At 46.0% G+C, this 13,227-nt stretch overlaps 1 protein-coding gene across 7 annotated transcripts in view; it reads right to left on the bottom strand.

Annotated features, from left to right (window-relative positions):
• FUT10 (fucosyltransferase 10) overlaps positions 1-13,227 on the bottom strand; it is a 259,867-nt gene that overhangs the window by 152,241 nt on the left and 94,399 nt on the right. For all 7 annotated transcript variants that reach the window (XM_082608594.1, XM_082608595.1, XM_082608592.1 and 4 more), the window contains one exon: positions 8,352-8,497. In XM_082608594.1, coding sequence (XP_082464720.1) covers positions 8,494-8,497 — 4 coding nt within the window. In that variant the 3' untranslated portion in view covers positions 8,352-8,493. The remainder of the gene's footprint in view (positions 1-8,351; positions 8,498-13,227) is intronic.

Below are 13,227 nucleotides of genomic sequence, written 5' to 3'. Positions count from 1 at the left end.
AGTCCGGGTGGGAGGCAGGGTCTGACCTTCCAAGAGAAACTGATCGATTCCAGGGCTCAGATGCCCAGTCGGGTGTTTCTGATATGTTCTTGTAGTGAATATAATTGTTTCTCCCCCAAAAAACCTGTTCATGTCCTAACTCCCAGAACCTGTGAATGTGACTTGGTTTGGAAGTGAGGCCTTTGCAGATATAATCAGGTAAACAGTAGGGCATGTGGATTAGGTGGGGCCCTGATCCAATATCTGGCGTCCTTGTTAGAAGTGGGAAGTTTTAACACAGACAGAAGACAAACAAGGAGAATGCCATGTGACAACAGAGGCAGAGACTTGAGTGATCCGTCTACAAGCCAAGGAACGCCAAGGATTGCCGGCAACTACTAGAAGCTAGGAAGAGAAAGGATTTTCCCCTAGAGTACTGAGAAAGGCCACCAGCCTCATCCTGGTCACGTCACCTGCCTTTCTGTACCGTTGACCTTCAGCTGTGACACATTAGTTCTACTAACGGCTTCATGGGTTTTTCTATTCCAATAAAGTTTTTCAAAAATCTCTCCTGGTGCCAAAGACCACCCAAACTAAGAAAGCTTGTGACAGCTCCTTTTCCACCCTGATTGTTAGCTCCTCCGCAACAGAAAACCTTTATGTTTCATCTTAGACTTCATTTTGTTCAGTTTGCGGCAACAGCTCAGAGCCATACCTTACATCAAATCCTCAGAAAGCGATTTCTATCCTTTCTCTTCATCTCCCTGAAGTTTCATAAAATTACTGGTCTAGAGATGATCATCTGATACAACCTCCACCTGATGAGACATTCACACTCTCCCATGGTCAGAGTCGTCTGTGCTTCTAGCATCCAGGCAGTGAACACCCTCCTCCATATCCCACTATTGCTGCTGCTGGTGTCTCTTCATTCATTCATTCATTCATTCATTCATTCATTCATCCATTAACATCTGCTGTTAATTAATATCTACTGAGAACCTACTCTGTGTCAGGTACAATTCTAGGCTCTGGGAATACAGTGGGAGGAAAGGGCACAATGAACACCCTTGTGAGTGTAATTTCTAATAGGTGAAGATCATAAATAAATAAAGGAATAAAGCATGCCCGGTGTTGATAAAGACTATTGAGGAGATTTAATTAGGGAGATGGGATGGAGAAAGGGGTCAGGTGGGAGTGCAATTTTTTTTTTTTTTCAGTACGCGGGCCTCTCACTGTCGTGGCCTCTCCCGTTGCGGAGCACAGGCTCCGGACGCGCAGGCTCAGTGGTCATGGCTCACGGGCCCAGCCACTCCGCGGCATGTGGGATCTTCCCGGACCGGGGCACGAACCCGTGTCCCCTGCCTGCATCGGCAGGTGGACTCTCAACCACTGCGCCACCAGGGAAGCCCAGGGAGTGCAATTTTAAAAGCGTAGTCAGGGAAAACCAACTTCTGGTTATAAGAGCAAAATGTAACTACCAAGAGTACTTGATTGTACACACTTTGTGTGTTGCTCTGAATGGCAGTAGGTTTTTCCTTCTGATTTTCTAGGAAAGTGTCATCCCGCCAGTGCCCGAGATCCATACCTTTTCTGTCACCTCTTCGGGAAAGCTTCTTTTCCAACCTTAGCCCCTCCCCAGTCATACTCCTCCCTTCTTTTGGGGGCTAATAGGTGTGAGTATTCTGGTGGCTCTGCCCCAGCTGTACTCTCTGTGAATCTGGTGCCTAGAACTGATACCCTATTCTGGGTGGGCTCTGACCAACCCAGAATAAAACGGGACCATCACCTCTGACATTCTTTATTTTTATTCTTTATCTGTGTACTTTATATCTGATGGTGCAAACACAACTGTGCCCACTTCTTTGGGAGGGAGACGCAAGAGGGAAGAGATATGGGAACCTATGTATATGTATAGCTGATTCACTTTGTTATAAAGCAGAAACTAACACACCATTGTAAAGCAATTATACTCCAATAAAGATGTTAAAAAGAAATAAATAAATAACCATATTGCACAGTTGATTCATACAGAACCTAGAATCAGTAAGACTGTGCTTAGAAATTATGTCTTCTAACTCTTCAGCCGCACTCCACTCTGTGGAGTCTCCTCCCTCTCGATTTATTGGCTTTGGGAAAAATTCAGCTAGTTAGGGCAGTAGCTGTGGCAGTCAGAACACACAGCATGTCATGACCTCTAGGTATCCTCTTCTGCTCATCTAACTCTGCCTATCTTATCCTAGAGATTTGATTAACACCATCACAATCTGCAAAGCTTTAAAGTGCTGAGTTATCATCTGCCTATTTCCCCCCTCTAATGTTTAAAAAGACATCAATTGATGGCGGCTTATGTTTCTGTCCTTTGCCTCCCTTGCCAGAGCTGAATCCCACTGTGTCCGCGTGAGAATATGGGCTGTGTGCCTGCCCTGCAGCCTCTCCAGCTGGGACCACAAAGACAATCCGTGCTCCCTTCTCACTGCCATGCTCCCTTCTCACTGCCATGCTCCCTTCTCACTGCCATGTTCCCTTCTCACTGCCATGTTCCCTTCTCACTGCCATGCTCCCTTCTCACTGCCATGTTCCCTTCTCACTGCCATGCTCCCTTCTCACTGCCATGCTCCCTTCTCACTGCCATGTTCCCTGCTCACTGCCATGCTCCCTTCTCACTGCCATGTTCCCTTCTCACTGCCATGCTCCCTTCTCACTGCCATGTTCCCTTCTCACTGCCATGCTCCCTTCTCACTGCCATGTTCCCTTCTCACTGCCATGTTCCCTTCTCACTGCCATGCTCCCCCTTGTGAAGATTAAGCCATGTGGTGTGGAGGCGAAACCTTTTTCACATCCAATCTTTTATTGGTTTTACTGGTGTGCTTTTTCACTCTTTTTTTTTTTTTTTTTGCGGTACGCGGGCCTCTCACTGTTGTGGCCTCTCCCGTTGCGGAGCACAGGCTCCGGACGCGCAGGCTCAGCGGCCATGGCTCATGGGCCTAGCCGCTCCGCGGCATGTGGGATCTTCCCGGACCGGGACACGAACCCGTGTCCCCTGCATCGGCAGGCGGACTCTCAACCACTGCGCCACCAGGGAAGCCCTCTTTTTCACTCTTTACGTTCCAAAATCAACAGAGAAAAATCTTCAAAAGAGGCACTAAGATACAGTTGATTATCAATGTCATGAGGGTTGAAATCCAATTACTGGCTGTAGAATCTTGGATAAGCCACTCAACTGTTCTGTGACTCTTTCCCATCTGAAAAATGGACTTAATAATAGTAGCTGTGACTAAAGAATGGACTTGAGGATATGGGGAGGGGGAAGGGTAAGCTGTGACAAAGCGAGAGAGTGGCATGGACATATATACACTACCAAACGTAAAATAGATAGCTAGTGGGAAGCAGCCGCATAGCACAGGGAGATCAGCTCGGTGCTTTGTGACCACCTAGAGGGGTGGGATAGGGAGGGTGGGAGGGAGGGAGACACAAGAGGGAAGAGATATGGGAACATATGTATATGTATAACTGATTCACTTTGTTATAAAGCAGCAACTAACACACCATTGTAAAGCAATTATACTCCAATAAAGATGTAAAAAAAAAAAGATAATAATAGTAGCTGTGTCCAAGGTACATTGTAAGCATTAAATGAGGTCACATGTGGAAAGCGCTGGGGCACATAGTGTAAGGGTTAGCGTCCATTTGGAGTTAACATTAAATACATAAATTCATAGTTCACTCCCAATTATTTGGAAGCAGATTACCTGCTCTGTGTTTTATCTGGGAGGGGAGAAACAGCATGATATAACAGGTCCTGGAATCAGACAGACAAAATAATAGTATCTGACCTCAATTGCATGACCTTGGGAACATTAGTTATCCTAGGTAAGCCTCAACTTTCTCATCTGCCAAATGGCGATAATCACACCTCCTGTACAGAGGTGAGGGGGTGGATCCCGGTGATTCAAGTGGTCACAGTGCCCCATACAATGCCTGTGGAATTTACAGCTTCAAATGCACAAATGCACAGAACGCGCATCCTTGGTTGCAGAAGCTTGTTCTTTGAGGAAGAGAAATTAATCCCACAAAGAGACCCTAACTCCTGACTTGCCTTTTCTAACAAGGGCCCTTTCTTTTGTCCTGGCCATCCAGGTATCACTGTAACTAGGCACAAAGGCCCCAGTGCCCTATCTTTCCCTTCCAGCCCCTGTGAACTTCCCGAAGGCTTCTTTGCCAATAGCCCATCCGTTATTCAGACCCTTCTTCCACATCTGGCATCCATGAAACAAACCCTTCCCAATAACTGTGAGCTTATTGGTTATCCTTTCTGATTTGTTCGTAGGAAGGGCTTTCTATGGACAAGACCAGGAAGAGCAGCAAGAGGGCGGGCACATCAGGCACTGAGACAGGGCTGGCAAGAGTGGGAAGCGTGGTATCTCATGGGCAACTCACTCAGTCATGAAAACAGGTTGCCAAGTAGCCCATGCGACTGGAGTGTGCAGAATTCTTTGACTGCCTCAGAAAAAGAATAGCATTACACCAGTACAACATCATAGTTCTGACTGCATCAGATTTTCTCTAGATGACTTGATGATAATAGTCTGAAGTTATACTTGCAAAATGACAGAGCTGGGATTGCCTTTGGGATCACTTCTTCCACGTCTCATTTTACACACGAATAAACTTAGAAGTGAAGTGGCTTGTCCATGGTCACAAAGGTAAGAAATGACACATCTGGTCTAGTGCCCTGGTCTCAACTTATTATTATTATTTTTTTTGCGGTACACGGGCCTCTCACTGTTGTGGCCTCTCTCGTTGCGCAGCACAGGCTCTGGATGAGCAGGCTCAGCGGCCATGGCTCACAGGCCCAGCCGCTCCTCGGCATGTGGGATCTTCCCGGACCGGGACACGAACCCGTGTCCCCTGCATCGGCAGGTGGACTCTCAACCACTGCGCCACCAGGGAAGCCCCGCCCCCCCAACCTCAACTTTTGATCTACTATACTTTCCACTGCATCACACAATTTCATATTCCTGCTGAACTTTAAATATCTCAACAACAGAGATACAGATATTTTGCTCATTTCTTGACTTTAGCCCTTTATGATACACTTAAAAGAATGTTTACGGAGCGCTTCTCTGTGTGTAAAACCAAGGGCAAAATGCTTCAACGAGCTAACCCGGAAGCTAGTCTTGCCCAAGAAATGCTTTCACTGTACTGTCATCCTTGAATCCCTCAAAATGAATCTGTGCCCTTGTTTATCTAATTTTCCAAGTAAATATCATCAGTCACCTTGAAGCAGGTCATTTCCTGCTGAGAAAAACAGTCTTTGTCAAGGCTGTAAGCAGTCAGGTTTTACCACCTGGTCATTAATCCCTAGAAATGCCCTATGCCCAAATTCTTAATTGCTTAAACAAATGGTTTCCACGGGTGATTAAACATCAGAGCAAACCTGCAGCACTTGCACAGTGGTTCTTTGGGCGAGTAACTCCCACACTCCTCCCCTCAGTGCCAGGGAACTGGAATGAGAAGTTGAGAGAACAGCGATGGTCAGAGAGAGGACGTCTGAAGGTGAGGGGGGACTGTGTTCTCACACCCTCCTCAGATGTCACTCTGAGAGCAGGTGAAACTATGAAATATGGGCATGTAAGACAGAAAGGTCTGGTGGGGAAACACTGGAGTCTCAGCCATGATTTAACAAACTTCTGTTGGGAAGCTTTAAATAAAAGGATACTTAAATAGGATTGGGGGTCACAGTTCTTGGAGAAACGGTCTCATAGATGTCATGTTATGCCCATATCACACCTCTATATTGGCTACATTGGCATCTCACTCAACCTCTAAGATATCTTCACATGACTTTGGTTTGTCATAGCAGGGTGGTCTCAGGATAGCTGGACTTCTTACTTGGTCACTGGATTTCCCCAAAGATATTGACCCAGAACATCACTTCTGCTGCATTATATTGTCAAACCAAGTCACTAATACCGGCCCAAAGTCAGGGAGAAGAAATAGACTCCACTTCTCAATGGGGAAATGGCATACCTGTGCACAAGAAAAAAAGCTAATGGTGGCCACATTGAAGACAACCTACTGAGTATTCCTTATTATCTACCAAGAACTCAGAGCTCTCCTAGGGAAATAGCTCTTCTACCACTCTGCCACACCTCAGCCCAAATGGCACTTCCTCCAGGCAGTCTTCCTTGATTCCCCAAGAATATGTTAGAAGCCCCTTCTGAATGTTCACATGCTAAGTGCACATATCATAGCAATTGCTAGTACTCTTTACAAAGGTTACTTGTTCTCATACTAAGGGCATATATCATAGCAATTGCTAGCACTCTTTACAAAGATTACTTGTTCAACTCTACACCCCCTTGCCTAGCTGCTGCTGAGAACACCGGTCATGTTCACCACTGCTCCTCCCCACTACCTAACATAGTCCATCGTGCATGGTGGACCCTCAGCAAATGTTTAGCTAATCATGGAAGCCTACTGGAGTTATCCTTCGGCTTCAAGAGTCAGGACTGAATCCTCGGTCTTTGTGTCTCTCTTCGCTTGTTTCCCCTTAACTTTTCTTCAGCCATACAAGAGCATCTGTTTTCACGTTAATAGCACCATCAAAACCTGTCCTGAACTAGTATTTTTTTTTCTGCTGCAGCTCCTGTGGGCTGTAGTGGTGATTGTCATGCACAAGAAAGATGCAGGGTCGGGGTGTAAGCTGCTCTAGAAAATGAGTCTGCCATGATGCACCAGCCAGGAGCTTTATAGGGAGCATGATCTCCAATTTGCTGAGCGTAGCTCGACAAGGAGCCCTGAGGTGGGCTTGTGACATGCCATTCCTCAGAGGGTTCCAGCTGCTGCTGTGCTACAGAGAAGGACTGATGACTCTGCTAAGAGATTTGAACACAGTGCTCTTAAAAAACAGAAGGGCTGGGGTTACTGGGCTAATTGGAGTTGCAGGCGTATGTATGTGCACGCCATACATAATCAGGCATGTATCTTATATACGTAAAATAGAAGGGTAGAATATTTGAGGGTAAAGCAAAAGCCAAAAGGACAAAGGCAACAGGCAATCTAATCCACTTAATGGGTCAAGGAGCTCGGAGCTGAGCCGCAAATGCATCATTTGATAACGGTAATGAAAAAGACAGCAATCTATATCTACAAATAGCATTACGGCAGATTTGGTTTAGAGGCCAAACTAAGTTGATGTGAAATTTATGAGACTGCATGTCTCTCGGATATGATTGAGGAGGGAAGGCACATTCAGTTCCTTCTTTCTTCCTTTGGTGCTCAGTGCGAATTAGATCTTATTTCCAAGGTAGGCTTTCCTGTTATGTGGGACTTTGTTCTCTTCAAATGACAGTTAAGCATTTTGCCACCCAAGTTTATCTTAATACGGAGGATGCCAATTTTACAAGTGGGTGAGGTCTCTGTCCAGCCTCTGTAGGTCTCTTGCACACACACGCCACATACACATGTCCTCGCGTGTGAGGGCACACACACGCACACACACACGGTTCAAAGTTGCAGGTGGCTTGAGCTGGAATTTGCAGGAAAGCCTGTGTCTGAATCATGACTTAGCAGCTGGTCCTAGAAAATGTCTGAAATGTGTCCTGATGATTTGGACAGTATGTTTTGTGTCTGCAAAACTCATTACAACATTCCTGTGCAAAATGCTGTTGGAAAGGTGCTTCATTTTCAACCAAAGTTCTAATACATCCTCCACGGTAATCACAATACATTGCACCACAAAATATGCAGGATGCATTAAGCATTTTTCTCCTTACGATGCCTCAGTCAATATCAGGTAGCACTTACAGAGGGTAAGGAAGTCTTCTTTCAACACAGCAATGTTCCTACAATTATGCACTGATTGACCTTAACTTTGTGCTGTGCTTGCAAAGAAAGGGTACCCTGACAGATTGTACATGCAAAGAGCAGAGCATGTACAAGTCAAATGGTTGAAAGGAAGCAATAAGCTTGTTCCTGCTGCGTGTGAAGTGAGTTTCACCCTAGACTTGCTCCTACTTCAACAGTGGCAGCAGATGCAATCAGAAGTTTGGGGAGGGGTTTTGAGAAAACAGTTTTTAAAAAATGTCACCCCTGGATTTAGGTCTTCACCTGTTGTGTGAGAAATTTTATAATAAGGGAAGTCACTTGACTGACTGATTTCGCACATCAAACCTAAGCAAATTCTCCCTTGTGAAGGAAATATGAATTCTGCATAAGATGCAACTACAGAGATAAATTCTCTTCCCTCTTTAATTTTCTTAATGCCTTTTGCAGGTCTCTTTCCTTTGGTCGGGGTAGGTAACTACTGTAAAGTAGACTCAGAAATACATAATGATTCAAGAACAATAGACAATGTATTTTTTGCTCACCTAACAGCCCAGTGCAGTTTCAAGTCATCGTGGTTGGTGGTGAGGATGTGGAATGCTTTGCTTTACGCATCACTTAGAGACCCAGACTGATGGAGGATACATCAACTACATATGATGGTCTCCCTGGAGGTCTCCATCCCAGTCAGCTGGAAGGGAAAGGGACATGGAAAAGCCCACATGAAAGGGTTGCATGGAGTATGGCCACATCACTTCTGCTCACACATTCTTCTGGCTAGAAATCCGCCACACCAAGCTGCAAGGGAGGCTGGGTAACGTGCCCAGGAAGAAGAGGACGTGGATTTTGGTGAGAGCTAGCTGTCCCTGCCACACTCCTCTCTTCCCTGTTCTTTCAATGGCAGAGTTCCTAGTTTCCCAGGGTCTCTCTCAGTCTTATAATAGGACATGCTCCCCCCAGACACTTTCAGGATGCAACGATTACTATCTATAGAATACTCTCAAGGGTCCAGCCAAAACACACCTCCTAAATTCAAGACTGAAATTTCCAAAACCCTATTGTACATCTATCTGATGATCAACTGAGCACCTAAAAAAAAAAAAATTCGACACACATGATACCAAATTTGTTATCTAACCTCATCTGTAAGATGGAGATGATAACAGTATCTATTCATAAAGTTGTGATGAGGATAAGATGAATTAATATGTGTAAACCACACAGAAAAGTGATGGTACACAGCAGGGGCTTAATAAATGTTGGTCATTATTTTTTTTTCCCTCCCTCCTTCTTCTCTGGCAAATCTGTTCCCCTTCCCGTGGTTCATAGCCTTTATCACCTACTTATTAGACGAAGCTAGAAGCCCTGCTGGACTCCTTTTCAGCTCCTACCACCATCCAGTGACTCTCACTAACTCTCAGAGCCGCTGCCTCATCTTCATTCTCATTGTCATGCTCTGACTCAGACACTCGTTACTTCTCAACTGAACCGTTGCAAAATCCTGCTCAGTGCCCATCTGTTCTCTACTGTCTTCTTCCTCTGGCTCTCGTTTGCCAGAGTAATATCTTTAAAATGTTCTAAACTGTGTTCTCAAATACTCCAATGGCGTTTTATTGTCAATACATATAAAGTCCACAATCCTTAGAGCTGGAAAAGCGAGTTAAGCCAAGTTGGAACAGCCTTGAATTCTATCCTGGTTTTTCCTCCCTCCATTAACTTCAGGACAAATCATAACTGGTAAGTGATAGAGGTATGAATAAAATGTTGGCAGGGGGTAGAGGCAGACTAGATGGATTCTAATTGGAGGTGGATGGCTGCTCTGAAGATGTGACATCTGAGCTGGAAATGAGAAATTTGAAAGAAGGAAAAAAAGGGTGGGCTTTTTTCCAAATTTGGTTTCATGTGTGTCACATGTGAGGTGCTCATTTGATCATCAGAGAGATGTACAGTAGGGTTTTGGAAATTTCAGTCTTGAATTTAGGAGGTGTGTTTTGGCTGGACACTTGAGAGTATTCCATAGATAGTAATTGTTGCATCCTGAAAGTGTCTGTGGGGAGCATGTCCTCCCTTCCCCTGTTCCAATCGTAGCAGATTATTTACACTCTGCTCTCTGTGCCTTTTTGATTCTGATCCTTGTACCGTTGAGAGCCCACCCTTTGTTCCTTCTTTCAAATTTCTCATTTCCAGCTCAGATGTCACATCTTCAGAGCAACCGTCCACCTCCAATCAGAATCCATTTAGTCTGCCTCCATCCCCCCCCAGCATTTTATTCATACCTCTATCACTTATCAATTACGATTTGCCCTAATGTTAATGGAGCCTGTCTCCTCTACTCAACTGAGTCCTTGAGTGTCCCCAAGCAGAGTTAGTCTCGCCACCATGATACTTTAACTTAATGTTCAAATTTTCTCGGCTTACTGGTGTATAAATATGGAACAGGAACTACCTGCAATTGGGCTATGTGGATTCCCTCTTCCTCACTGGGCAGTAGCTCCCTTAACAATGTGGAGCAGACTCCGTTAATTTCCAGTACCTGTGAGATACCAGAAGGTCTCGTGATCTGGTTTAGACCCTTCCTCCTTCTCCTTTCCTAGCCTAACGTCCCTCAAGTGTTGAAAAGAGGCATGGTGGACCAGAATCTCCTTGCGTGGTAAGGGGCTCTCCCCAAACTCACTTTGATACAGTCTAGTTCCACCCGCGGCTGGTGGCTGCCAAGTAGGTGGGGTGATGATGTTCTTAGAAAAAGATTAGCTTTAACCGAGCACCTTCCACAACTGAGGGCCTCTCCCAGAAGGGTGCCACCATCTCTTGTGCTCACTAGGCAGGCTCACTGCTACTTCTTGGTTAAACCTGGTATTCTTCACAGAGAGTGGCCAGGACTGCTGGAGTCCTCTCCGACACCCTCTAAGGCCGATGAAGAACTTGAATGAGGTGCAAGCTGTCCCATCTTCTCCCCAAACACCTTATATTACAACCCATCAAGCCTGCTAGCCTGGCCTCCTGCAATGGGTCCTTCATCCTCAGAAATCTCTAGATCTGAACTCCGTTGGTCCAAGGATGTCCCCAAACTTCAGGGAACTTGTGAGATTCTGAGACCCAAAAGGACAATGTAAGCTCTGCCCTAGAATTCCAGCATGCTCCACCAATAACCCTGAAAGCATTCACAGCGCACGGGAGCATCAGAGTGCCCCTGGGAGGCCGACAGCTCAGCACGCGGCTAGTCAAGGAGCAAGCTGCCAATCTCCACAGACTGAAGTTCCCTCCAGTCTTTAAGAAAAATTCTATTAGAAGCCCTCTTGTTTGGCTTTAGGAATGGGAGGCAATGGTCTCTCACCTGGGGCACTGTGCTGTAAGACGCCCCTGCCCTCCCAACACGCTCGCCTGACAGCGGATGGTGGGGCTGGGGCCAGCACGACTCTGGTCCCTCCCAATGAGCCCTAAGGAGGCAGCACTGGCTTGTGTGCTCAGGGGTGTCTTTGGAATGTGGAATACGTGGGATCTTTCTCCAGCTACAATTCTGGGGCAGAGAAAAACCCATTTTGAGGGCTTCCCTGGTGGCGCAGTGGTTAAGAATCCGCCTGCCAATGCAGGGGACACGGGTTCGAGCCCTGGTCCGGGAAGATCCCACATGCCGTGGAGCAGCTAAGCCCATGCGTCACAACTACTGAGCCTGTGCTCTAGAGCCCACGAGCCACAACTACTGAGCCTGCACTCTAGAGCCCAGGAGCCACAGCTACTGAGCCTGTGAGCCACAACTACTGAGCCCGTGAGCCACAACTACTGAGCCCACGTGCCTAGAGCCCGTGCTCCGCAACAAGAGAAGCCACTGCAGTGAGAAGCCCGCGCACTGCAACAAAGAGTAGCCCCCACTCGCCACAACAATAAAAAGCCTGCACCCAGCAACGAAGACCCAACGCAGCCAAAAAACAAATAAATAAAATTAAAAATTTTAAAAAAGCTTTATTAAAAAAACCCATTTTGACACACTGTTAAATGGCTTCTAAGTACATACAGTCCTGTTGGCCTTATCACTATTTTTTTATAACACATTATCTAAATGCACATCTCCCCGGAGACGCTGGAAACTCTTGAAAAGACTTTATCGTCAACATTTTGTTTCACCAAATGAGCACTTCACAGGTGGGCAATAAATGTCCGATACTTTATTTTCTAATCTCCAAAAAAGTTAAAGTACCAGGATCATGAGATGCCAACCTCCTTATTTTTCAGAAGGCGAAACTCAGGTCCCAAAAGATGAGGTCGCTTATCCAAAGGCACACAGCTAGTTGGGATTGCATTTCACATACAAATTTCTACACTTAATGGTATAGCAGAAGCAGAAGCCAGCCAAGCAGATTTGATGACTGGCCTTTGGAGAAAAGAAAGTGGGTAATGGAAAACACTGTACAAATTCCAAAAGGTAATTTTTGCAGATGAGGCACATTTTTCATTCCCTGGTCTGGTAAGGTTTGCCAGTGTGTACCGTGACTAATTCCTGTTGGCCCAGCCTAGGATTCTTGTTTGCAGGGCAGCGTGACAGATTTGTTGGTATAAGCTGGCTTTAATTCATTTCAGGCCAATCCTGGAAACCAGAGGCTCTGTCATGTCTTCATTGCAACATTAACTCCATTTTTCTTTCTTCACTCCTTCTATTAATAAGCAGAGGCCACTCAATAGGGCAATCTTAACTGCCCGCTGAAGGCGGCAGCCAGAAGTCTAAATAATTTTTCTCATGGACCCTTTTCTTCTTTTCCGGGAAGAGTAGTGGTTTTGTTAAAGTCTCAAGGAGCTCCAAATTGGATAAACTCATTCAAGACAGCTTAAAGGTTTCCCGGAGAAATAGAAATTCCAGGGCAGGCTTCCCAAGAAGGCGCAAGTCCTCCAGTGCCATCTGATGAACTCCCTGGGATTTGGAGTGGCTATAAGAATTCCCTCTAAGCCCCAGTTGTGTCCACACTTAGCTCCATCTAGGAAAGCGTGGAGTGATTGGAATCTGAGATATTACCCAGGGAGGTTTTTCCCCTGCTTTGTCTACAAACACGAGAAAGCAGCTGACTTATTAAGAAGTCTCAGATAGGGGTGGAGAGGAAGAAAGGTGAAAAGCGAAGCCTGCAGCTGTGGCCAGAGTCCTCCACATGTGGGTGGATCCATAGGGACACTCGGGACAGTCTGCGAGGGAGGGCGGTCTCTGGGAACAGACCCTTCGGAGGCATCAGTGCAGGAGTCAACAGCCCCCAGCAGAGGCACCTGTCTGTCTTGTTCATCTTCATGCACTGGGAAAGGCCTCATCTAAATCTGCCCAAGTCCAAAGCCATCCTTGGCAGAGAAATAGAAGCCAAACACTTTGTTCACTGGTGCGTCCTTTGCCTCACCATGAACTAATCAGCTCAGCCAGGGCAACGTGGAGCACTAGCTGGGCAC

Source organism: Mesoplodon mirus, assembly GCF_964341445.2.
Source record: "Mesoplodon mirus genome assembly, chromosome: 20".
NCBI lineage: Eukaryota > Metazoa > Chordata > Mammalia > Artiodactyla > Ziphiidae > Mesoplodon > Mesoplodon mirus.
The sequence above is the reverse complement of the archived record's forward strand: the minus strand, read 5'-3'. Positions and strand labels throughout refer to the sequence as shown.